At 43.7% G+C, this 27,308-nt stretch overlaps 2 protein-coding genes across 4 annotated transcripts in view; both read right to left on the minus strand.

Moving 5' to 3' along the window:
* Positions 1-12,018, minus strand: part of LOC121068479 (adipocyte plasma membrane associated protein) — a 13,227-nt gene extending 1,209 nt beyond the window's left edge. The window contains exons 1-9 of one of the 2 annotated variants that reach the window (XM_040553659.1): positions 11,881-11,999; positions 10,706-10,746; positions 8,727-8,843; positions 5,596-5,711; positions 4,510-4,602; positions 3,215-3,331; positions 1,771-1,945; positions 1,182-1,316; positions 617-809 (exon numbers count right to left, since the gene is read on the minus strand). In XM_040553659.1, coding sequence (XP_040409593.1) covers positions 617-809; positions 1,182-1,316; positions 1,771-1,945; positions 3,215-3,331; positions 4,510-4,602; positions 5,596-5,711; positions 8,727-8,843; positions 10,706-10,731 — 972 coding nt within the window. In that variant the 5' untranslated portion in view covers positions 10,732-10,746; positions 11,881-11,999. Of the gene's footprint in view, positions 1-616; positions 810-1,181; positions 1,317-1,770; positions 1,946-3,214; positions 3,332-4,509; positions 4,603-5,595; positions 5,712-8,726; positions 8,844-10,705; positions 10,747-11,880 lie in introns of both variants that reach the window. The other variant, XM_040553658.1, reaches the window with a different exon arrangement.
* A 1,413-nt stretch (positions 12,019-13,431) lies between these two features.
* The window catches only part of ACSS1 (acyl-CoA synthetase short chain family member 1), a 39,015-nt gene continuing 25,138 nt past the window's right edge, over positions 13,432-27,308 (minus strand). For both annotated transcript variants that reach the window (XM_040553656.1, XM_040553657.1), the window contains 6 exons: positions 23,261-23,373; positions 22,217-22,343; positions 20,393-20,520; positions 19,356-19,419; positions 18,661-18,779; positions 13,432-17,569 (listed from right to left, as the gene is read on the minus strand). In XM_040553656.1, coding sequence (XP_040409590.1) covers positions 17,393-17,569; positions 18,661-18,779; positions 19,356-19,419; positions 20,393-20,520; positions 22,217-22,343; positions 23,261-23,373 — 728 coding nt within the window. In that variant the 3' untranslated portion in view covers positions 13,432-17,392. The remainder of the gene's footprint in view (positions 17,570-18,660; positions 18,780-19,355; positions 19,420-20,392; positions 20,521-22,216; positions 22,344-23,260; positions 23,374-27,308) is intronic.

The following is a 27,308-nucleotide window of genomic DNA, read 5'->3' on the forward strand; positions in this document are numbered from 1 at the left end:
GAGCCAAGTGCTGCCTGTTGATTTGGTTTTTTTTTTGTTGTTTTTTTTTTGAGAAGTACTTTCAAGTCTTTGTATTTTGTAAAGAGAACCATTCCATTTCTTTAGCGTCAGATGTCCTTCACAGAATACATTATTTTTGCTATTCCTTATCTCAAATGGTTGTGTGACATAACAGGCACATCAAGTCAGAACAAAGCGTCACCTAGCAGCATATGTAACACACACTGTCTTCTAGGATGCCTAGGGCAGTCAATAGAACAGACGAGATTTCCCAAATGCTCTCCAAACACCTGGCAATAAGTAGCTTAGACACTTCAGGTATAAAGGTGGAGTCTTCATATATCCAAATACAGATCCTGTATTGCTGCATGACTAGGGCAGAGAATCCCCCTTTCTCTTCTGAGATCAAGGTGGATGGCAACTTAGAGACGTGTACCTCCTACTCAGAGAGGTAAACGTGAGTTTACACAGACTGCTCTACCTGGCGACAACCACAACAGTTTCAATCACAACACTAATATATATATTTAAAATCTTCCTAAGAGGAGGAAGAATCAAGACAAACAAGTATTTATCACTTCCATGCCTATACTAAAAGTGATTTTTTTTTTCTTACCTTAAATATCATCCGTTTAATCCACGGTTTTTCAGACAAGAAATCGAACATAGAAAATCCAGGATTGGGACGGACAGCTGCCATAGCTACCCAATATCCTCCAGAGCTGCTTAATCTGATATTATCTGGAAGACCAGGCATGTTCTCAACAAACATATCTGCTCCACCTTTCATCAACCCAGACACATAATATCTGAAAGTTATAAATAGTAAGATCAGGAAATCTTAACTCAAGCAGTCCAATTAATAAATACAAGTCTAAAAAGGAATTCACTTAAAAATAACTTTAACGTTTCCTTAGTTTAGCTCAGGGAAATTAAACATAGACATGTTCTTCTCCCTCAGAAAAAGTCAGCTTACTCCACTGTGCTCAAGGAGCCCAGGATTAAGCAGTGCAGTGTTTCCAGTGTAAGTAAAAAAAAAAAAAAAAAAAAGTATTGAGGAAAGTCATCTTTGCCGTTGATAACTAGCCATGGACAGAGTGTAGGAGGTTTTTGGGTCATTCAGCTCAGTCATTTTATCTTTAAATAGAGAGTATCAATAGTTACAATGAAGTCCCACTCACCTCCTGATTCTAGCCATGGTTGTCTCCTGCACCAGGACAAAGTCTTCTGCAGGAGAGAGCTGGACTCCGTTGGGAAACCTCAGTCCCACCATTAAGACTTTCACTTCTTTTGTTACTGTGTCATATTCAAGGAGGCTAAAAAGAAAGCATTATACATGTTTGTGAGTGAAAATATATTTACTCATCTTGCTTTCATTCTCCACGTATTTTACCTCCCGCTTGCATGCGCTTCACATACATTAAAGAGGAAGAATTGCCAGGAAACGCTTGCTTATGAACACAGAAAAAACATTAATGCCAATCACAAGTAGCCTATTCACAAAAGAAATAGGTAGAACATAATGCTAACACCTTCCCTTTTAAAAGCGATGTTCCATTCCAGTCCTCTAAAAGGAAGGAAAGGAATCTCACTTACTTCGCTGCAGGTCTCATCAGCACCATCCACACATTCTTCAGCCCTCTCCTGGGCAGTGCAGTACTTACACAAGTAATTCATAGAAATAAAAACTTGGAGACCAAGGAAGCAGCCAAGCCCATTCCTACTGATGAGCTTAAATTAAGTTAAAGGCCACAGGGAAGGGATACTTGCCGCCCATCATCTGTGCCTTCCAAAATCAAGAGTAAGTAGTCCCGTCTCTGCCATTTGCTACTGGAGTCGGTGAAGTAGATTTTCCTGCCATCCCGGGTCACTGTGAGGTCATTCACAAATGACAGCTTCTGACCTTCAATCGGCGTTTTGGTTGACACAAGCATTTTTGTTTCACCTGGTTAAAAAAAAAATAAAACAGACATGTAAGACCAGCTTTTATATGTCCTACCTTGGAAATGAGTTAAATATTAATAGAAATTTAGCAAGCATAGCACATTTTTTTTCCATTCTTGCCCCTGTTCAGTAATAAGGTTTTGTGTTGTAATGGAACAACTCAACACAATGTAAATGACAAGGAGAAAATACTACTCAGAAAAGCTGAAACAGTAGATGTTTCCTGTTGATATGCGCCAGACTTCTCGTGTTTGTGAAGCTCATGTTAAACCAAATGCAAATTCAGGTCCCAGACTTGTAAAAGAATTCAGGCAAGCCAATCACTACTCTCTCTTTTCCCATCAATCTACAGGAACAAACAGGAGTACTTTTTATACACTAAAACATTAGCAAGTTCATTAAACTGCTCTGCCACAGTTGGCACATCACCAGATAAATTATGATGATCAAACCTCTAAAAATTGACCAAAATCTATTAAAGTCATCTTTGGGCATGGGCATTTGTTTTTTTTGTTTGTTTGTTTTTGACATGACGGAGCTAATATGGTAGCTGTCTACCATCTGAAGGTGAGACCTTGATTACGCTCTCCCAAAGCCCCCCAGTCTAAGCTCTTCCAATACATCTGACTTGGCATTTGGACAGCCTCCCCCTCCCCACCCACAGCCAATGTGGAGATGTAAACTGTCAAAAAAAGTCAACCCTGTGAGAAAGCAAACCACAGGTTTTTGATAACACAGCTCCTGAAACCGAGACCTGGCTCAGGGACATGCAATGAAGGGCACAAAGCAGCAGTGCCTTTCTCAGCAGGAGCAAGCAGCTTGATCTTCAGCCACACAAACTACATCTTTCTTCACCTTCTGCAGATTGGGGTTACAGAGAAGAGCTTTTCACTAACACAGAGTAAGATTAAGGCAGAAATGAGTACACCAAACACGGCAAATAGCTTATGTAACAACAGATTATTTTTTTACCTTTAAGAAAACTAAAGCAACTACACAGAGGTTATGAATCCTGAGGGACCCATGTTGACAGTCAAAAGCACAGATCACCAGAAGATAAGCAACTGGTAACACTGATCTAGACAGATACTGAGAGAAACTGATTGCTACAGGAAAATAAATGTCATGTTCTTGCATGGCATGTTTCACACAGACAGCTCCAAACCACTCTAAAGAAAAGTCAGCTGCTGTTATGCCTAGTGTCTGGTAAAACTCCAAATGAAGACCAGATTTGTCAGTGAAAGAGAACTGCTGAGCAGAAAAGTCATACCTGTGCCAGGATTAACTTCATAGAGCCCATAATAAGCATCTGCCACAAAAAGGGTGTTATTTGGTCCCACTCTGATGCCAAGTGGTCGTCCACAAGTTGGCTCATCTTCACGGGTTCCTTAGGAAACAATTTTTAAATGGTTTTCCAAACACAAATAAACACAAGGCATTCAGGCTATCCACATTAGGTCCAACTATAGGTTAACAAGACCGTGGCCTGTACCATACATATATTAATTAAAGAAATGATTCTTACTTGCCTAGGTGTGAGTGAAACAGATATTCCCATGTTTTGATCGGTCTAGTGATAATCCTATCATTCGTCAGGCTACTAAGCAGCTAACAGCTGCCCCAACCATTCCTTGGGGCCCCAGAAGCTCAAAGTCCAGCTCTGTAACAGCTGGCAGCAGACTGGTTTCTTTTGGCCCCAAGGCTGTCAACAGGCCTGCCTACTTGTTGGGCAGCCAAAATGGTGCTTCCAGATCCATCCAGAGCCTCATCTTGTGAACAGCCACATAAAATACCTAAAATGCTGAGTATGTTGATGAGAGCCACAGAAGGACAGCAACAATTCCACCACAGCCTCTGCCTAACCAGTGACCAGCATAGGGCTGCAGACACTCAAGTTATTAATAAACACTAATAAAGAAGCTACTACCAGCTGTTCTCACTCACGTGCAGAAAACTCATTAAGTGAAGCAAGTAAGTGGTTTGGAGAGAGGTGTGGAATTCAACAAGAAGTAACTGCAGACACAGCCCCCACACTGTGCCTACAAACAGAAGAAGGGAAATTGGTACAATAAAATGCAAGGCAAAATTCTAGAGAAGGAAGGTGACATTTATTTACAAAATCTCCAGATAAGTTGATTTTATCCACTCTCACATTATCTCAGAGTTCACTCGCTCACACTTGTCTAGGAGTCCTCAGTTTATATGGGTGGCCCTTCACCTCAGAATCTTGCTGACTTCAGGTCCCATAAATGTTAGGCCAGGTTGCAGCCCATTTTTTTCTTGTTTGGGATACGTGCTATTTCTGGATGGACTAACAGGGACAGGAATGTTATTTGTGATGCACTGCAACCTCATCTTCTTCCTGGTGTTAAGATGCAGGATATTCTACTGACAGGTCATCCATGCCACAGTCTTATTAGAGTTCAGGCCTTTTAGCCGTGACACAAAAAAAATCTCTACAGAAGAAGACATGCACTTGCATGAGCAATCCAGACAGAACAACAAGTTAATCAACACAAGTCCTGATCCTGATTCCCAGATATTGTCAAAGGAGCTGTCACTTACCACAAGGACCATGGCCAATTCTGGCTATTGTTTGTATAACTCCATCTTCAATTTTAAGAATCTTCCCATCAGCTGTCCCAGTAAATAGCACATCTGTAAAAACAACCAGTGTGATTAACTTGATCACAAATCCACAGTGGCAAACATCCTTCTATAGGACAGAAATATTAGCACAAAGTAGAAATCGTGTTTAAGATACTGTAAAGTTTTCCTCTTCAGTCAGGGAACAAGAATAAATAGGGAAAGGGGAAAATGATGAAAGCAAATAAAAGCACTTGGTTAGATTTCTTCCTACTCAAAAAGGAGAGGAAGGATTCAAGCCTTAGGAGTTAGCAGATGGATATAAAGATTTTCACCCATAAATGGCCCCACTCCTCAGCTAAAAACCATCATAACCACTTAATGACTAGTCCTAGTCATCGAACTGATCCCTGCTAGCAGATTTCTACATCACCACAAAACATACCCAGGTACTGCTTCCATCTTATTTCTTTTCAAGGAGAGGCTGACTAGACAAAACTTCTAATTCTGACACAGTTCCCACAGGCTGCTGAGAACTACTGAAGGGGTTTAAACTGCCAATGCCCACATTGCATCTGTTTTGAAGAAGAATTACAAAAAACATAGCAACCTAACATCCACCCAAAACAAAAGCATTGTTAAATTACTGTATTCATGCCAAGCCATGAGACAGATGCACTGAATACAGACAGCATGTAAACTTTTCCACACATCCAGATTAAGTGGCAAGTGACTATTGTATTGGGCTTTTCCATCTCTAATTTAAGTTTTGCTAATTATATTTCTTAAAGGGAATAGGACTTCAACTTTTATTCATACAAAATTTACTCCCAGTCAGGTTGTTCATTTCACTTATAGCTCAGTTGTCACAAGCAAGAAGGTTTCCTAAGCAGTTTCTGATGAGACTGACAAAACTAGGTAACAAAACTGTAACTTGAGGAAGGAACTTCAGAGTGCTTTCTTGCTGGGGAAAATACATATACAAATATTCTACTAATTCATTAGAAGATACAGCAAAAACAAAATAAAAGATACGCCTACTGAGCAGCTTTTGTCAGTGCTTACCACCAATATTGACGATGGACTCAGGTCCAACAAGCTGATTCTCCCATAGCCGCTCAGCTTTCTGTAACTTGCTGTTGGGCTCTAGAACACCCGTCAGGAGGGGAGGTTCCTTCAAACTGCAAAAACAGAACAGACCTCGTGACCCTTTGCACCAATCTGCAAACACACTTGAGCAACAAGTTGGATCATTTTTTTTCCTAGTTTACCAACTCCTGCAAACGTGACCTATGCTTCACATACAGCATATTTCAAAAGAGAAAATACAGCTGGCGAGCTGGAAAAAACAACTCTTGTTCATCAGGGATCAAACTTTTCTGGTTCTGCTGATGTGAAAAGAAAAGGTGAACTCATGTATTCTTAAGACATGTCTGGAAAACTGCTTTAAGTCCAACAACACATTCCCAGTTCGTCTTCCTTACCCAAGGGCAAAGGCTTCAGATTTGCCAAAACACAAAAGAGCTACTCTTTTCTTACTCAGCTGAATAAGTTGTTTGTACCATGTTATTTATCTATATATATTTATATCACATATAAAATTACTCTTCCTAGAAAGATAAATGCAAGTTCCTAACCAAAACAGTTTTAGAATTTAAAAGCCTGACATTTTACAATACACCCAGATCTGACATCAGGTAACATTTTCAACAAGGGAAAAAAAATTAGCTATTAATTAACAAATAGTGAAAAAAGTGTTCCAGTACTTTAAGCACTCAACACGCATGCTTTCATACAAAATTGAAAGATGTATTCTGGTTCATAACTTGAATGCATTCCCATAGGGAAAGACCAGCTCAAAGGATTAAGTTGTGCATAAAGAGAATTGAACTGAAGCTAAAAATAATAGAATAAGGTCCAGTCTTGAAAGCCCTTATTCACATAAATAGCCAGGTTCAAGTCAGACAGAGTTCTAATCAACTACAGAAATATGAAGAAAGCTAGGAGCAAGATGCATACACAGCTTCAACTCGCTTAACGGGCTACAAAGCACTGTGCTCCACATACAGCTCTAATTGTGCTAATAAACACAAATATATTCCAGTGTTCTAGGTTCTTACACACACACTGCCACAGTCTCCATGAGTTAAGGATTTCAAGTCTCTACTAAGGCTGGATACTTGCCCACGGTGGTAAGCTCATTAGGTGCTCATTCACAATAGCGTGCTAAAGCTCCCAGGGTCAAGCTTTGAAATAATTTTTGGTTTTTTTAATGTAAATAACTCCCTATATGACCACAAGCAAATGCCTTCCACCTGTAGAAACTTAAAAAGACAAAGTTTGACTCCAAAACGTGCCCAGGTTCACAGGATCCAAGACATCTTCAGCACAAGCTACGCTGCAACCATACTGTTCATGTGGTGAACGTAACTGACATTTGTAGAACTTCAGCAATTAGGGGGAAAAAGTCAGCTGAAACTGCAAACTGTAAAAGCTATGACAATTGAAGAGAACAGGCGTACAATACAAATAATGCAAAAAGAGAGAAAAACACATACTTTATCTGTCTGGTTACAGACAGCAAACCTTCCTTTCAGTCTATTTTACTGCGACAACAAAGCCAATTGAATTACTTGCTCCTGTCCACACTAGATTTGCAGCAAAGTTGCCTGCACAGTGCTATCACAAATTGGTTTTCCATGCCTTCTTCCAAGCATCAGATGTTTCAGATGAAGATAACAGCTGCTCTAGATAAGGAACTCATTTGCTGGGAACTTTGGACAGTTACGTTTTCAAGCAGAAAATCCTCCCCAGGATCGGTATTATCTAAGACAGACTTAAGGAGAAGGAACTCTGAATAAATCAGAGTTGCAGAAATTTCACGCAGAGTTTTGCAGATCTCATCTGCTTCCCATGCCCCCATCCCTCATTTTTTCCAGTGGCTTACCGGAATAACATCATCATTGGTGAACAGAATTTCTGTCTGTTCTTTCACTGAAGGGATTGCTTCAAACAGCATCTACTTCAGCTGTTTCAAAGCACTTCATAAACATCACACAGAATTATCCTGTGGTGTACAGACCAAAATCACTCCTTGCAGTGAAGCTAAACAGCTAATTAAGAACGTGAAGCAATACAAGCCAGTGATTTGGACAAGAAGAATAGCTGTAAAATAGACTCAAGCAAGATATGTAAGCATGCAGAATACTGTTATCCTGGACAAGAATTAGATGAGAACAATGTAATAAGAAAAGTTTTATAGACATATCCTGTTGGCTTTCGAAATTGTTTAGTTGCAATGTATTTCAGAGAATACTTTGTTAAACCCAACCACAGGAGAAAGCATTTCATTAAGATTTGCAATCAGGCAGCTTATGGCTAATAGCTTATTGGCAAGACTCATAAGTACTACGAGCACATTAACAGTTTCTTTCAACTCTAGAGATATTTACAGTGTTGTTTTTCCTTTTCATTAAGGAATTATCGCACTGATCATAAATATTTAGCCGACTGAGCATTTTCACTTACTTCAACTGCCAGAAGCACTAAACAGCCTGACTATACCAGCAGTCAGTGTTGCACATGCAACTTCTCTCAACACACGTTTCATCTTCTCATGTAGCTTACTCAATGTTACATTCCACATTTGACACAGACATTGATTCAGATGTTTCAGGGCAGAAATCACCTAGAAGCGTTTGCTTTATGAGATCTGCATTTATATATAACATCATCGCATGGTTCAGCTGGTACGAAGCACCGAATCAACCCAGTCAGGCTTCAGTTTCAGTTTACATCTTGAGATGAACAGTCTTTCTTTGACAGAAACAGGTACAGCTCTGGTACAACTGTACAGGTTGGTCCCTAGTCAAAGTGCAGTTCTTTTCTCCCTGAAGACAGGAGCACATGTAAGTAACAACAAGCTCTGCTGACAGCTTGGACAGCAGGAAAAACATTTTCTAGATTAACAATCAAAGTAATTCAGCAACTCTCCGATCAGTACTGACACGCAACCACACAAGATGACTCAGAAACAGACTGGGTATGCGAAGCAAGCCATAGCACTGGATAATACTGCAATCACTCCCCAGTTTCTCAATTCAGTTAGAATCACTTTACTCTGTGGACTCGTTTGTTCCAAAAAAGCAGAACACATACAAGTAGTATATCTCCTTCAAAACAAAGCAACAACTTACCTTATGGGCTGAGGGTCTATAGGACAATCCAGCAGAACAGTTGCTCCAAGCAGGGGCACAGTTAGAGATGCAGCCAAAGTCAAGAAGGTAACACGGAACACCTTGCTGCTGTAAGTACTGCCAAAAACAGACAAGAAATAAGATTAACATGCTAAGCTGTTTTAAGATCTAATATTTATATATATATATACATATATAATAATACATATATATATAAATATATGTATGCATGTGTATATATATATATATATATATATATAACAGCCTGTTTTCTTTACAAACAGAAGCACAAATACTTTTGCTCAACCACCATCTTAAATACCATCAAAGGCCCACTTTGACTGGGTTAATATAAGAGAAAGGGACATTTATCCAGCCTCAGCACAACAGCATAGTATGAGAGTAGTATCACATACAGGTTTCATGCAGGCTACAAGTTACAGCTGACTGAAAACCACTAATCTGTGATTTCTATTTACTTGAATTAAAGTTTTGACAGCAGTTCCTATCCCAGCACAAAGTTAAACTTATACCTTCAGAATCTTTCAAATAATGGAAATTAGCTAGGTACAAGTTTTAGATGGAAAAGTTCAAGCAACTAATACAACAAAAATTAGAGGAGATTAATTGAATCCTTCCCTGACTTAGCGAAAACTGGTTCAAAACTTGACCCCAGCATGCAGAAGAAATTAAGCATCTTCCATTTACTAACACACAACAAAACAGAAAAAACTGTTTTTTCACAGGAAATAAACACTTTGCTCTCATCAAGCTCAGAAGCCTCAATCAGGCATTTACAGAAACAAGCACAAAGCCACGGTCAATAAATCCTAGCCTTGGACTAGGAAAGCAGCTCCCACAAACTTAGCTACTCTCAAATATTCACTGGCACAGCCAGCCAGTCTCTTTGCAGTATGAAACAAATGAAGGCCAACAGTACCCAATCGCTCTGCATTAATCCTTGGACCATTTCCACTGTGCTGTCCTTCACCAGCCAATCATCCAGGCAGTACAAACCAGGTACTACTGCCCAGAGCACAAATACCACAGCTGGAGAGCTAAAGGCATGTACATGCAGCACTGGTATCAGCCTGAAGGTAACCTTTGGGGTTACCTGCTGGGAGAGAAAGGACAGAGCTAGGCCCAGACCTAGGCTGTGACGAGGTGACCAGTCCGAGGATGCACCACCAGCAAACCCTGCTTGGGTCCTGCTCACAGACATACCTGAAAATCAATTTTATTTCTCACATTCAAGAGCGCAGCATCCCCTTTGTGCACTTCAGCAGCGTTATAGCAGTCAGCCTGTCTCCATCCAAGATGACGTGAGCAGATACGGAAACTGCTTCAAATAAGCTCTCTCATCCACACTGACTGACCTCTCCATAATTTCCTAGGGCCAGGCTGACCTTGCAATGAACCACCAGATTTCAGCGCTATCTTCTCTAACACTACGTGTCTCAGGGAAGCAGCATTCCAGTCTTTTTCCCTTTGGATTTGGAAAGGAGAGAGTAGAAGAGAGATGAGGGAGCCCCCAGGTTTACACAAAGACTTCAGCTGTCAGCCTTGTCCTTCCACTGTCCTTCAAAAGATGATGGCTCAATGCTGTAAGATTAAAAGTGCTGTCAGCAGTCACCTAAGCATCTTTGTGACAGCTGAGAACAGCTCACGCAACAGGAAGCTAATAAAGATGAATGGGAACTCATCTGCTAAAGCCAACTTAATTAAAGCTCCTGAAAGCATGATACAAGTAAAGTTCACATTTCTGAGCCTCACTAAAACTTGCAAGGAATTGACAATAAAGGAAAGAGGCAGGAAGAACGAAGTGACATGCAAACTCACACTCCAAGCCTGCAAACTGCAAGACCTACTTTAGATCCTGCTGAAACCACAAAAATTTAAAGAAAAGCAAACAAACAAAAGCAAACACTTGAGAAGTCAGATGCTCAGGATCACTGTAAAAGCAAACAAACAAAACATACCCAATACAGAATACAGACAACTGCATGTCAGGGACTGGTCACTAGAAAGAAACACTGAAGTTAGTTTACTAACACTGATAAACAAAACGGAGATCCTTAGGTAATTGTGTCTCTGAAAATTAAACTCGCACGGACTCCAGCCACAAATCGCAAGGATACAACTTCCCAGAGCTCCGGGTATAATAACAGTAAGTCAGCTGGCACCAAGGACCAAAGAGGAGAAGCTGTTGCACCAGCTCTTGTAGACAGCAGGCTGACAAGAAGACACCAGAGGTCACCACAGCCAGCAAACCCGGGCCGCCTCATCCTCTTGAGGAACTGCTGGGGTGATGGATACTCTGGATCGCTGCTGGAGTCCTAGAAATACAACTGATTTGAGAAAAGTTAGCAAGAGAAGGTGAAGCGAGGAAGACCTGCTGATTGATGCTGGTGGCTTCCTTCAGGAACAGGGTCTGTGCGTGCAGGTCACCGCACAGCCAAAAGCGCCTCCCTCGCCCTGATGGCCCCAAAGGGCAGAGAGGAGAACCTGCGAGGTGCTCGAACAGGAGGAGACACGGTGAGCCAAAGCAGTGCTAGCCGTCACTCAGGTCATTCAGCGGGGCCCAAACCCTGCTTTCTTATTGCAACTACTGCCCAAGGTTACAGCAAAGCCAACTTTGTACAGAATTCCTACGCGGAAAACTACGAGCGGAACTTTGAACCTCGCCACAGAGCAAATGAAGTGTTCACAAGGGTATTGCACCTGAAACACGTGCAGGCTACTCTTTAAACCACAGCCTCCTCTTGCAGCCGTTCCCAAACCCCAACTAACCAGTTACACAATGCTCAAACACACCCGCAAACATCTGCACGAGCCGCAACGGGGTAACCGGTATTGCTTCACTAGCTGAACACAAACTGCGTTTAAACCAGCCCAGTGGAGAGGAGGGGGAAAAAAGCCAAAAAGCCAGAAAAAAAAGCCAAAAAGCAGGCACCCCCTAAGCCATTACTTGCCAGGAAACCCAGCCCTGCCCAAGCCCCTCCGAGGAGCCCGGGGGAGCCTGGGGCCGGGTCCCCGAGGGACCTGGGCTCAGCTGGGCCGGGGGCGGCCGCTTCCACCCCCGGAGGCCGCGCACCTGGGCCTCGGCTCTCGGCTCCCGGCCGGATTTTTCCCCGGCCCCCCCCCCCAGCCCCACCTGCCCTCCTTGGCCTCCTGCGCCGGGCTGTCCTCGGTGATGACCTGCGGGCGGAGCGGCCGGCGCTGCCGCAGCCCCTCGGCCTCATTCATCCTCCCCGGCCCCGGCCCCGGCCCCGGCCCCGGCCCGCCCCCGGGCCCGCCCAGCCGGCTCGGCCCCCAGCTTCGGCGGCGCCTGCGTGCTCGGTCGCCCCGGGGCGGGTGTCTGGTCGCCACCCCGGGGTCTCCGGGAGCCTCCCGGCGAGGCCCCGGGCTCCCTCCCAAGCGAGGCTGGGTCCCGGCTCAGCGCATCCCCGCCGGGCCTCCAGCGGGGAGCCCCCCAGCGCCCGAGGGTGCCCCGTTATCCACCAGGGGGCACTGGGAAACCGAGCAGGAGGGATATGAGAGAGAAAGTGCTCCCCAAGCTCTCCCCCAGCTCCAAAACTGATTTAACATCCCCACATCCTCCTATCCAGGACGGAGCAGGTCCAAGCTCACTGCTATAAGCTTCTAGACTCTCTTGGAAATAATCCCATCCAGAATTCTTCCATTTCTGAGCTGAAAATGGGTATTATGTACCAGCCTTGTTTAAAAGCAGAAGCTTGTTACTGAAATAAGTTGCTGCAGCTTTAACTGGCGACAGAGACAGCTCCTGAATATAATTGTGTTAGGCTGGAAAACAGTCTCCATTTTACCAATTCCCGATAAATAAATGACCAGGAAAGCTGCAGCAGCAAAGCACAGGGGGTGGGCACCTGCCTTTTTATCTCGCCCTTCCCGGGACTTGTAGGAGACGCTTGCCAGAGGGCTGCAAGACTGAGCGTGGAGTGGGAAGCCTTCCAGAAGCAGCTGCTGGAGGTAACCCAAGTAGTGGCTAATGAGGATGTTCAGTGTCCGTCCCTGCAATACAGCTGTAGCGTTATCCACGTGGTATGCTGGTGGTGAAACACAATCTTCTGTGCTCTTTCATGGACAAGGCATCCTGCAGAGCGTGTTCCTGGCATTTACAAGTGGCCTATGGCTCCTGGAAACACATTTCTTCCCTCAGCTGTGGGACAGCTACACGCTCCTACACAGCACTGTGTCTCACCTTCCCCAAACACACCCCATTTTCACCCCTTCCCTACTTGTGCAGGCTGTGCATGCTTCTATGACATATCAAGGAGATTAGTAGAGAAACCATCCATACCAACTAATGATAACTAATTGTTCCCCTTAATTGTTCTGTCTCCATCACACAGGAAAATAATTGCAGAGCGCTGGGACTTCGGGATTTACATGAGACATGCAGCTTCCATACACCAAGCACTAATTCTTCCACTTCTTCAGTTGTCATGCAGTTTTCTGGCAGCAACTCATTTCCTCTGAGCTACTGTTTCGAGAAAAGCAATAAAGTAAAACAGCAATTTGGACTACGGGATGACACATCACCAGCTCAAACTCTTTTGTCTTTCTTCCTGACAGACTAAAATAACCTGGAGAAGCAAAAGCAAGTCCAAACAAAGGAATGAAACCTCAGATCCTTGAAGGAACGGAAGGTCAGACACGTATGATACAAAGCCAACGCATCCCATAGAGAAAGATTACTTTTAATGACAATTCGAATACAGAGATCACTGGAGAAACTTATTTTGGTCAAGGATAATAAATGTGTTTAAAGCATGATTATAAAAAAAAATGAAATGCTTAACATTAATCTGTACAACACATCATCTCTGGAAAGATTGCTTTTCCTTCCCTAAAATTAACAAAACCATGGTCTGTGCCTCCAGTGGGGGAAAAGGCACCACAGTCATGTTTCACTGGTACATTTGAGTGGAAGAACAAAGTAAGCACCGGATGGACAGGCATGGCTAGGGTACATCTCAACTAGACTCTGCCACAACAGTTGCACTGTTGAGACGCACTGTTTCCCTGGCAGGAATTATTTCTCTTTTTGAAAGTTTTCATTTGCCCTTTGCCTCAAATTGCAACAAGTAAAACTGACTCTGAAACTGTTTTGACAAAGTTAGAATTGCAATCTGGCAAATTATCCCCGCATTAATCACGGATGCACAAAGGCTTAGAGGAGTCCAACAGTTCTGCTTTTCAAAAATGAATCAACTACCCCCAAGAGTGTCCCTTGATCCCTCTGTAAAGCATTCCGTATATCATTACCTTCTCAGAGTGATTAGTGAGCATCAACTCAAAAGGCAGCAGGCCTGAATTCCTTTGCAAGTGACCTCTTTCTCCTGTCATTTCAAGAACTGAGCACATCAGTGCCAGCTCTGCAGGCTGAGCCCCTCCCTGAACCACAAGCCTAAGGGGTGGTGCAGCTGCATGGGAAGCAGAAAGCACTGCCAACATGCAGCTGTGCTGATGTTCATAACATCCAGGAAATAACAAAAATACAAAACTTGACTCAGACTTTGCACTGAAGATGCAACAGCTGCAGTTAGAGGTCATGGAGAAAAAGAATGAGGGTGGGTTCTCAGGCTGGAAAATTTCATCTGTTTGGCAAAACTTTCTACGAATAGCCTACCCAGTGCAGCACAATAGTTTTCCTTTTCTAGGGAATACCAGTTCCAAGTCCTGCCTAGCTCTGTCTCTACCAGCCTCAGGGTGCTATTAGATGAACTGAGCCCTGGCTGTTAGCTCCAAGAGCTGATGCAGGCATACTCCCAAAAGAGCAGTTTTACCAGGAGAGGTTGGGGGCTGAGGCTGCCCAGGAGCTGTGTCCAATGCAGCACACCATGCGAGCAGCGTGACAGCACCACGTGTTCTCTCTGAACATCCGAGGGGACCTCAGAGCAGATGGCATCCCAAGGACCATGGCTCAGCAGAAAAAAATCACAAGAAACAGAGCGGCCATCGTGGTGTGGGATGGCACTCTACGTGGCACTCTACTCTAGCACATGCCATTGACGTGATTTTAGCAAAAAGTACTTGTGAGGCTTCAGAGGTCCACAGTGTGAGGCCTGTTTGTAATTACAGTCCAAACCATCACTGGCATGCCTGTGGATTTACTGGGATGCTGCAGCCACAGTCAGTCCGTAACCTCCCTGACAGCTGTGGTCCCTAAGCACATGCAAGTTGAGACAGCAGGGATGCAGGTGGGGGAGTGCACCCATCTCCCCTTTTCCCTGAGCAGATGGATTGGATGACGTCTCAGTGCACCAAAGCACATTGTTCCTCACATAGCTATTTTTTGTGAAACAGTTCAGATGAATTAAACCACATCTGTGACCACTGGGTCATGCCTTAGCATGGAAATTTCAGGTTACCAGGACAAGTAAATAGATTCTATATCCATAATATAGAAAATGCTTTCTTGACTAAAAATAAAGCTTGCAATCTTGTTCAAAGATCATTTTTCTCTCTTCAAACTGTATTTCAGACTGTGTGGAGACAACTTGTTTAAACAAGGGAGTCTACTTTTTCTATCAAAAGCATTAACTACTGTCTGCTTCCCACTTGAAAAATCACTTAAGGAAGACGGCGTTTTCTTTTGCAATGGCAGTAGAGGATATATGTAGTGGCTGTCCCCTAAAACATTAACATCCTGTCAACTTCAGCAAACATTCTGATCCTCCTCTTTCCACAAAGTCCACAGGGTATCTACTTACCTCAAGCAAAAATGGATTGCAGTTAGAAAGATGGGGATTTTAACAAAGCACAATCTTCCCTACTCTGCATTATCCAGTCCCTAGAGACATTTAAAATAGATTAAAAAAAAAAAAAGAGCAAATGCAGCTAGTGTACTCAAGAGGAACTCTGGGATCTGAGACAACACATCTGTCTGAGAACATATCCTACTGCAAGCAGTTTGCTTCCCCAGTTGGCACCAGAACCTCTGCTGGCCAAAAAGCTCACCGCTCCTTTCCCAGTCCTACAGGATCACCTAGCCATTTCCTTTTCCTGCCTCCAGTCAGGTGCACAGACTGTCTGTACACAATCCCACATGAAAAGGTAATGCTGCTCCAGTCAAATTCAGTAATAAGTCACTCCTGCAGAACTGTGGCAAAAATTGTCTCTTCTACCAATTGCTCAGAGGGTTGGCAGGTCAAAACACGCAGCTCCATGAAACTAAGCAGATTATCATACAAGAAAGACAGGCAGGACTGCAAGTCTTGACAGAAGAACCTGTGTGCTGGAACAGTAGTTCATAATAAAACACCAAAGAACTCAGAAATAAAACACTGAATGTATTAGTTGCATTTTTGAAAGCATCTGAAAGACAAACACTGTTGCTCCCTGTTATTCTGAGGTTGCTGGTCTGGTATATCACCATCTCTTTCCAAAAAGCATCTAAGAGGCACTTCCTTCTCCTTGTACTTTGTGGATAGTGCCGTTCGTATGTACCAACCTGGCAGTTAACTCTCTGGAAGATCAGCACAGCAGCATGTGGAAGGGGCATACATGATAGGGCACAAGTTGAAGTGATAAGTGATAAGACAACTTCTGACAGGAGAATCAACCTACTGGGTGCCTGCCTTTGTTGGGGGCAAACCAGGTTACAGGCCTTTTGGGAGCAGACTAAAATAACCATTCCTTGGCCAGAAACCACAGAGCTCAGCAAGTCACAATGAACCTTCCAGCACATCTCTCTCAGCTTCAAACCTCTCTCGAACACTTCGGGATTTTATTTCCCAATGCTCCTCTAGCAGACGGAAATGTAAACATAGTCCCCATTTCAGTGACTTCAAAAAACAAAGGCAACTACACAAATCATCATCACCAATGAGGAAGAGGACAGTTACTTTAAAATCCCCGTTGGTGATCTCAGTCTCTCAAGGCGGAGTAAAAACACTTGGGACCAGACCCCCTCCTACACAACTGGCAGCGTACTGAAGACTTTCAGGGAGCCCAGGAATAGGCTTTGTGGCTCAGTTTTGTAGCTAGAAGTGCTACTGCTGGGCTGCCTAGGTGTGACATGAAGGGACACATGCTCACCATCTCAGGCAAGTCCTGGAAATGTAGTGGAATGAACAAGTCATTATGAGGAAAGCCAAAGGAGGTATGAGAACATGAGAGAATTATCAGATTAGCCATGTCCTTCTCATTTCTCTAATAACACGTGAAATATCTAGTAAAATACCCAGCACTGCTGAAAAGGCACCACAGTTGCAGTTAAATACAACTACTTGAACTTGGATATCCAAGCTGAAGGAAAAATAGAAGGAGTGTATTCCAGGGCTGCTCTTAAAAAAGCAAAAGTATCGTATAAAAACATTTCCCTGTACAGTGGCATTAAAATGAGAAACATTAACAACTTCATCTTGCTTCAGCTAGTATTATTTTCATCATAGCTAATGGAAACCACCAATGGCTGCTCTACATCAGCCCTAAAAGCAGTAAAAGGAAGTTCCCTGATGGTGCAAGACGGCAGAACATTCCTAGCTCTGGGCATCTCCAAACACTTTGTGGAGAGGAAAATATTGTTCCTCTATAACAGAAATGAGTTTTGCAGAATACACCAAGAGAGAACCATGTTGTTTGCCTGGTTATTCGAGACCCTCCACATTTCCAGAGGGGAGAGATTCCAAAGCTGCCTGCTATGAAGAACTCTTCTCTTTTTTGTATTTCTGGTAAGCATCCAGTATCTCTGTGACAACACTTGGATCATCAAGTGTGGTGATATCTCCCATGTTACTTGACTGCTCATTGACTACTTTCCTCAGCAGTCTTCTCATGATCTTCCCAGATCGGGTTTTAGGAAGACGTTTCACCACCTGCAGAGAAGAGAAAGACACACCTGTATCAGAACCTAGGTCTTGCTGGAAATTAAAAGGAAATCTGGCTGAACAATCCTAAGCCTGTCACTACCCCATGGCTACAGCCCATTTGAGACTCCTGAGAACTACTAAACCATTGAGCACATTAGTTTTTGTCCAAGGAAAGGAATGTTCCTAGAATCAATCCCTTCCGCTATAAAATGTATTCTTATCTCAGTGGACTCTGTTCTTCATTTACTCATTGCTGTGTAACTCCAGGTTGGGTGCTGCAGGAGACACAGATATTTGGAGACTCAGGCCCTGAGTAAGCTGTTAACTGCTGAACTAGAAAGTTAGTTATGCTTGAAATCTCAAGCATTGATGATGACACAAACCTCAAAAAAAAAAAAAAAAACAGGCAGTCATAACCCCACTTACAGGCCGGGAACATAAAGCACACAACACTGCATGCCAGCCACAGGGTCCCCCACTCCAGTGATAACTCCTGTCTGCTGATGCTGCCTGATCATATGTCAGCCTACACAGCTTCCTTCATAACCAGACAAGTGTTAAATACCTTTGCTATGCTTCCTGCAAAGGACTTCACAGCAGATGCCTGCTCCTGTTGCATTTTATAACCTGTATCTTGGCATCCATCTTCCCAGCGTGTGCCTAAAGAGCCCCTCAAAGAAGTGGTCTGGTCACTGCCTCCAAGCAAAGAGGGAAATGATGCAGACAGGCCTTGGGGGACACCTGAAGGGCAGCTTTGTGCACTCTCTCCAACTGCACAAAAGGAGTGGCTGAAAGGTGAGCACACTTGAAACGGAGCCCTGAGTTCATCAGTACTCTCAGGGCCAGGCTGAATAGCTGTCAGAATTGTGCAGTAGAAACAGCCACTGCTTTGGGATTTGGAGTCAATGATAATTATCAATGCAAAACATCTGTTTAGTAGAAAGTGTCACTCTGCCCGTTGGTGACAGTTGAGGTTGTGGCCTTTTTCTACAGTTTGGTGGGATTTTATCCCTCTAATGGAAGGTATCCCTGCCCATGGCAGGGGGGTTGGAACTAGATGATCCCAGTTACAGTCCCAGTTACAGTCTCCCACTTACCAGAATGTGGTCAGGCACAGCATACTTTGCTATCTTGGTAGCTACTATGGTTTTGAGCTCTTCTTTGACATGGTCTATATCAGCTGCCTGCTCCCTTAGCACTATGAAAGCAAAGGCACCTGGAAGAAAAATGAGCAAAATGAAATGAAATATGAATACTTCAGAATAGATTCTGGCTAGCAAAACTACCAACAGCACAAATGCTCATTTGAATGCCAAGGTAGGCTTCAGATCATTCCTAGGTGCAATCTAGGGACTGACAAAAAAAAACATTGATCCTTGTTACAAAGGCAGTCAAGACTCCAGCCCCCAAAACTATGGCCCAGCCTTGTCTTAGTGTCCACGCACCAGACTGGTCTGAGTGACAATGACAACACAGATGACCAAAGTGTCACTGGGATCTAAAGCTGGCCAACGCGAATCAGCTGTTGCCATTCTCTGAACACAATCCTTTCTGATGAAGCTCTACTCCATATGTAAACGATATGTGTGAAAACAGCTAAGGGAACAATACCTGAAACCAGCAGTTATTAATAACATGCAGTTATTTTCACGCCTGCCGTTGCCTCTTAGGGCTGTACTGCCAGTCAGCCTAAGGGCAACCGGCTCATGTTCCCTAGACACCACTTAGCACAGAGCTGAGGTTAGAAATTAAGTAGTGTATGTGTCATGTCAGGATGCTGCTTTTCACATACCTTCTCCTTTGATTTCGTGTGGATATCCAATCACAGCTGTCTCAGGGACCTCAGGATGATCAGCCTTCACCAAAAGTAGAACAAAAATACTCAGAGAATAACAACTGCTTCAAGCCCTGCAGCATTTGTGCCAGCTGCTCTTGCTTATCTGCAGTATCTTGCCATCTCTCTGAGCTATTTCTCACTCTCCCTTGGCAGATTCTGTTGTATGCACAATAGGAAAGGTGGATTCCACCTTCCCACTGCATGGTTGGCTGGTGGCCACAGTCATACATTTGCATACACACACACACACCCACACAAACACTGGGAGAGGAACTAGATCCTATTTCCATGATCAGAAATCCATGCAGACAAAAAATTTACTCACACAGGAGAAAGTAGAATCCTGTGTGCCATGTAAACACAGGTCAGGTTTTTCAAATATTATATTTAAGTGCTGTCTGCAGGCAAGGAACATAATACAGAAATAAATATCCAGGTCAAGCTTGGAAGATAAATGCTTTGAGTACTTTTTCTTTTCAATTCCCTGAGCTAATACTACTTTCTCTTAAAATGACATGCTATCTTTGCAGCTGACATGAATCAAGGCTGCTTCAACACTGCTGAATTCTCAGCCATACGCAGCTAGCTCAGATGTGGGAAGGAAAGGTTAGGTGTTAGCAGAAGGGAAGAAGTGAACAGGAGAGCCAATCCCTTATAGAGACACCACCAGCATCCAAAACTACAACTGCAACAGAACAATGTCACTGAGAGGAAACAGCTCTGACAATTAAGCTGCAAGGACTACTCATGCTGTGCCTCCTCTTTCACTTCCTTTTATTAAGGAGACCACAAATGGGGACCGATTCCTCTTTCACATTTGCTATTCATTATGCATCAGGCTGTATGTAAGCAGAGTCAGAGGTTCAAAGGCAATACTGCCACCTCACACAAATCAGACCCTGAATTTGTTTAAACTCTTATGGCATCTTTCAAGGGCTACCCTGCCTCACAGATACATGCTGTTATGGGACCTCTACCTGGCTGGAGCTTACCATTGCATCTTCTATCTCTGCCGTCCCGAGCCTGTGTCCACTGATGTTAATGACATCATCCATGCGCCCTGTTATCTGGTAGTAGCCTTCCTTGGTCCTGTAAGCACCATCCCCAGTGAAATAGTAACCTACCAGAAAGACACGGTTAATTGGCAGCAAGAAGCGTGACAGCCTGTCGTTTTGGGCTCTCATGCAGAGCAGACTGTGCTCTAGGACAGTGAGCAGGGTGGGGTGGATCAGGCAGTTTGCAGGGACTCCTAAGCTTACAGCTGAGTGACCAGCCACACGTCATTTCCCACTTCCCTCTGCCATCCCCAACCTTTGGCTGCTCTCTCTGGGCTCTGCTGGCTCCTAGAAAGCACCTGGACAGCACCAAGACAACAGAGCTCATCTCTCTGCCAGGACAGGCAGAATCATTGTAGGCAATCAGCAGCAAGCAGTGGCTCATGTCCCTGAAGTAAAACTGAGCCCAGCAACACAACATAGTGATGCTCTGCTGGATTTACAAAACCAAGGGGGGTTCTCAGCTCTCCCTCGGCTTTACACGCCTACAGATGCACAGCAACTGAGCAGTCAGGCCTAATGCATACAGCTCTAACATAAAAGCATTTCACATGACATCTGCCATCATGCCATAGGCTGCTGGTTAAACTGAGGGCTGCTGCTAGCTACACCTCAGTGTTCCTGGAAAACTACAGCTGATCACCTGAAAGCGAACAGTTCTATTAAATTTTGTATGTGAGAACGCTGCCAGTATTTTTAATCACTTATATTGGGTCTGATGAAAAGACATTTTCCCTTCCTGCCTAACAAAAACTTAGATCCCAGATAACGGTTCCTTTCCAACACATGACCATGACAGAAACACTGCCACCAGGTTAGCTGGAAAAAAAAAATATATATATATAAAATATAAAAAATAAAAATAAAAAACAAGATAGGCATAGAGTTTGGACAGTCTAAAATTTATGGTGGAGAATGAAAAAGACCCAGTGGTTCCAAGAAACTGCAGTGTCACTGAAGACACAACTAGTTACAAAGGTTGTATTGGCTCTTCACCAATGCCACATCCACAACTGATTGTCCTGTGGTGCTTCTGCACAGCAGCAAGCAGCTAGTGCTGTCATTTCTGAAGTTAGCTTTCGCCAGGATCCATTGTTGTCCAGTTCATGGACTTTCACTCACGCTTCCTGCTTTTCCAAATCAATTATCTATTGATAGAAGCTGTCAACATATGTAAAGTATCACCAGGATTTCAGACACAGACACGCAGTAAGTAATAACGGAATATGGGCTCGTTCAATTTCCTTCATTCTTATTTTCCACCCCATTTCGCACAACTTGCAGGATAGTCTCCCTGATTCTTCTCTACCTTGTTTCAGTTGCTCCTCTGAGTGAAGACAGTGGTCTTCTCCAATCCCCCACAAAGTGTTTTCCCTGCCACTTCTAGTTACTTGCCAGATATAACTTGACCATGTTTAAAAAAGGACAAATGTAACAGCCGGTGACAGCCAGGGTGAGATTGAGTGATGCAGGAGGTACTTTCCCATCCTACATGCTTATTTCCAAATGAGACAAAAATGGCCCCAAAGAAAGGGAAGCCTGAATTTTTAATCTAGGCACTAACTTCTTCTACATTCCTTTTCGATACTTAGCAAGGTCAACGCCATCTAGGACCCTTACTATATGCTTGCAACATGTGATACACCAAATTCCAGCAACCCTCAAGATTTAGCTGGTAGAGAAATATTACAAAATGCTGCTGAAAATATTCAGCATGCTTATACTGTAGTGCAAACTGCATTCCCTTGGCACTCTCCTTACCTGGATATGCTTTGAAATAGGTATCAACAAATCGCTGGTGATCTCCGTAGATTGTTCTTGCCATGCCAGGCCACGGCTGGGCAATGCAGAGCGCACCAGACACATCATTGCCTTTTACAACCTTTCCCTGCAGATTCAAGCAAAGGAACGATGATCAGGAGAGCAAAACAGGAATAGTAAGTGCCTTTGAGTCATTGATATGTCATGAATCACCCTGTTGTTCAGAACAGATTGCCAACGGAAGGCCACACAAGGAAAAAATGAATCCACTAGCAGAACTACTGCACACAATCTCTGTCATGCCTTCCTCACCCCTTGAAGCCAGCAGAAAATACAATTTTAAGTCTAAAAGAAAAGTGAGGCCTGTGATTCTCCAGAGGACAAGGCTGGAAAAGATAACAGCAAAGATGTGCCAGGCAGCCAAAGGAAGCATGGGATGGGGCTAGCAGGGAAGTGCCTGGACTCCTGCCTTCCACTTCCATTTTTATTAACTGCCACATTCCCCTATTCAGCTGTATATGAAGGAGATTACATCCTTTACTGAGCACTGGAGCACAGATGGGGATTGCTCAGCACAGCTTCACAGACCAGCATCATTTCTCTCACAGACAGGTACAGCTGCAGGGCCTCATGCCTTACATTTGCCTTGGAAAACTGTCAGTCCCACTGCCTGCTCCAGTCTTGCTACATCACTAGGTGTTGCACACGCTGTTCCAACCATTCAGCTCCCTGGCTTCCAACAGCTGTTTGACTTCTGACTGCTCTCATAAATTGAAGCAGGAGATCTTAATCAGCAGCACTGTAAGACTATGGAAGTGGAGCTGAAAATGCAGACACCCCAAATCTGCAGACAGCTTGGAATGCCCAGTTGGAAATCTGCATGGACATTTGAGGTATAGTCAAATATATAAATTGCTCTTCTATTCTATTTTAATGGAAGAACAAACATCCTCCCAGATCCTGTACCTCTTCCATAAGAAAGGTGATTAAGGAAGAAACGAGCAGTAACTTCTTTTTTGGGCACCTGTCACAGCATCTACTCACGTTCTCATCCATCAGCACGGGGAAAATCCCAAAGAAGGGTCTCATGGCCATAGCTGGAACGATCTCAGCTTTCTCCTCAGAAGGCCGTGGGGCAATGCAGATGCCACCGGTTTCTGAAAGAATAATGAAAAATAAAATATTTGGGATCCATCCAATGCTGGATGAAAGCAAATGCCAGCTTTTCTTTGTTAAAGGGAATACAGAAGCCACCTTGCAAGTAAAATCCACTGAGAAGAAACTAAGCAACTCCAAGTAGCATAGCTATTGGAAAGCTGCACAGACTTGATAAACCAAGAGTTCTTCACAAATACAAGAAAGGCTCAAACACAAAAAAAAGTCTGGCAAGCCAGGATGTCACCACCACCAAGGCCTATTCTGTGTGCAAGGCATACTCCAGCAGGTGGAGAGCTGCAGGCAGGCCCCACCATTGCTGAGCTCAGATCAAAAGCTGCTCTTGCTCCCTGTTTGGGTGGTTCCTTGTTCAGTGCTGGCTGAATAAATGACATGCCCTCTGTGTATGCTGGTGACAAACCAGACCGTGGTCAAGCAGCCTCATGGGAAGAGCGGTGGCTCCCCACACCACAGAGCATCAAGACCACTGACGTCCAGCTCAGCTCTTCACAGGCTCAGAGAAGAGCACTGCAAGGGCTACAGCACTGCCTTTGCACCAGGCCTGTGGACCCTGCAGTGGCAGACACAACATGTGTTCAACACCCTTCCCATGGTCCCAGCCGTGGCAAATCCATGAGGCACAATGCAATGCCCATTGATTCAGTCCATGTGCTCTCCTCCCAGAATCTGGCCCTAAAGTCAGCTCACGTATAAAGCCATTCCTCCAGCTACCAACCAGCAACGAATACAGGGAGCTCTAATGCTTACATCCGCCTGTGCAGGTTTTTCCTCGCATTAACAGGGCTGCTTGGCAGCAGGGGCAGTACTCATCAGCCCCATTTCCTAGCCCAGTAGTGATTTTACAGGGAAAGTATACGCACGGCAGAGGATTTATTTCCCTGTGCTTTTTTTACAGCTGTCTAAGGTTAGTATAAAAAGCATTTCAGGAGTCTGAATTACTGTTATTACAGGGTATGAGAATAACCCATCCCTCACAGGCAGGTTGAGATTATCTTCTATTCAAAATTGAACCTTTTAATCATCCTTTTTCATTCCTGCTGGGATGAGCATTAAATCAGATTCCAACCTTAATAAGATCTATTCTAAAAGTAATTCAAAAACCACAAGAGAGAAACAAAAACACAGGAACATTAGGCTTTAAAAAATATAGCTCTAGAAATAAAGATATGTTCTGCCACTCTGAGAGTGCTGTGGCCCACTATCTTTGCTGAGGTTGTGGAAACTGAAACCAGGGTTTGGAAAGGCTGAATGTGACCCTGAATTTGTATCCAGTTACCTTGACGGGGCTATGAGGAAGGGTCTCTTTGAGGAACCCCATGCTTCAGACCTGCAGAAAGTAGTTTCAGATGTGGCTTACGTGTAAAATTATTTCAAATTTCATTGATGGACCTGCATCCACATCACATGCTTCTGTCCATTGTGAAAGGGTCACCTTGATTTTTTTCAAATTTGGAAAAAGAAAAAAGAACCCCAGGCATGTGCTGTTCTGTATTTGCATAGACAAAATCTGTGTCAGAGGAGGGAACCAGATTACAATGATGGTTGATTTTCCTAAGTCAGCATTCATTCTGAAGATAGCACTGCGAGATATGTTTCAACATGTGTTTTGCCACACCCTATACAACCTGAAATCAGCTGCACATAAAGCAGTAAAGTCACACTTCAGAGGCAGCTGTGTGGTGATAGGGGTGCTTTAAAAATTATTTGAATGGCAAAGACCTGCTTAAACTGGTTAAAAAGTACAGATTTAGCAACTGACAGACAGATGGCAGCTAGCAAGGCTTCTAGACTCTGTCCTGCTTTCTGAACTCTGTCTTCTCAGAGGCAGAGCTGACAGAAGTTAAAAGCTGCGCTTCCATGTTACCTGTTCCAATCCTGTCATAGTGCAAACCACAAAGACCTTAAAAAAGAACAGCAGAGTCTGAGCAGGGCAGGCGATGCACTGAAACAGGTTCCTTTCTGTGGGCAAATCACCTCCAGCAGCAGGGTGCAGCACATACTGCCTGTTACCTTTTTCTTTGTGACAAACTGGACCAACTGTCTGACTGCTCCAAGAAAGAATCCAGCTCTGAAACACCAACCCAGTCTAAACCATTGCAACACGATGCCAATGTAAGAATCCAACAACAGAAGCTTCTAGGACCTACCCAGAGATGCCTCTCAAAAACAGATTTTGTTCACAGCTGCATACAACAGCTGTACTTTATGTGTGTATATATATATATATATATATATATATGTATAAATAACAGCAACAAAGGTAAAAATACCTAATGTCACTGTGAATAACTACACCTGAAACTCTATTACTTATTATTTGACTCTATTACTGTCAATCACAGCACTTCCTAATATTTTAACACTGAGAGCATTAGAAATTTTCTGTCTCTCCCATCTGCACATACCACGCTACTTAAATTGCCTCTCGCAATTGCTGTCTCACTCATTTGCTCATCCAAAGACATTCAAGTGGATCCTTAAATCACCATTTGTTCATCTTTATGCCTACCAGGCTTTATTAGCTGGCAACACGCCACTGCTTTGGAGAGCAATGTACCATAGAGGACACAGCATACAACAGTATAATTAACAAGCTACACCAAAATTTGTCTAGGAGAAGTGACACTGCAGGATCACAACCAGCATCCATCAAACTGTTTCTGTGATCTCTTTCCACACTCCCTTTACATTTGTATAGTGTATGTAGTGTTCCCATGACTAATTTGGCTTCCTCTTTATTGGAAGCATCAATCTCATGTGGAGAAAGATTGATTGTACTTTCTAACAAAATCAATTTCATGAATATTTATCATTATATTATGCTTCCAGGAGCTGGTAACTGTTTGCAGCAAAACTATGCTTCGTTCAAGGTACGAACCAAGCACTCTGCGTTTACAGACTGTCCAGCAAATATTCTTTGACCTCTCACCTGACAGTTGTTGCTTCAAAAACCCAGGAGAAATACAGCTTCACTTAAGATCTAACCCTGGATTTAAGGGACATACGAAACCTACCACACTACAAACCCTGGACTTAAGGGACATAGGAAACCTACCACACTACATGCATCAGTGACTGAAAACAAGCTAAAACCAAAAAAGTTGGGGCAAAAAAGATTCTTCTCATCTCCATCACTGTACAGGAATCAACTGCTTCTCTGTGGTGTTTCATTTCAAAGTAGTGAGGCAGAAAGCATGTAGCACCTAGACAGTCACGTTTTCTTCTGCTCAGCGTGTGAGAACCCAGATGGATTAAGGTATTAGTAACTGAAGTACTGAGCAGATAACATTGCTGCTCTGTTTTATTTCAAATCTGAAAATAAAAGAGTCTGCAAGTCTGATCTGGATTAAATGGAACTTGGTTGGGTGCCAGAAGCTAACTCATCACATTGAGACTGGCCACAGGGATCCTGAATAGGGAGTCTGGTAGCAGGAATAAAGGTGGAGTCATGAGCAGTTTGACTAGAAAGGGAATGAATATTCTGCTCAGCAGCAGCTAGAAATTCAAGAGTAAGGCTTTTTTCCAACAGAGGCAGAAAGCCAGCAGCTGTGCTGTCTTTTAAATCTGTGGTGAACTGTGTGGCTCACAGCTTGAGAAGGATATATTTCCATCAAGATTTAGATGGAGCATTCAAGACACCTTTTGCAGCTCTTGAATGTTGGTGTCCAGACGAGAGGACTGGCTGCTGCTGGGGCTGGGAAGGAGCTGCAGGACTCCTTCAAATGCAGGTCCCACCAGGCAGCACAGCCTCAGCCAAAGCAACTACAGCATACTCTCCTTCAGTCCTGGGAGGGGCTGCTCCCAGTGTCCATGCACAGCCAGCAAGCCCCAGCTGATTCCTTCCCAATCAGACAGAACAGCTGCAGTAGGTGCCTTTCACTACACGGTTTAGCTTTCCATCCTCCTCTAACCTTTT

Source organism: Cygnus olor, chromosome 3 (genome assembly GCF_009769625.2).
Source record: "Cygnus olor isolate bCygOlo1 chromosome 3, bCygOlo1.pri.v2, whole genome shotgun sequence".
Classification (NCBI taxonomy): Eukaryota; Metazoa; Chordata; class Aves; order Anseriformes; family Anatidae; genus Cygnus; species Cygnus olor.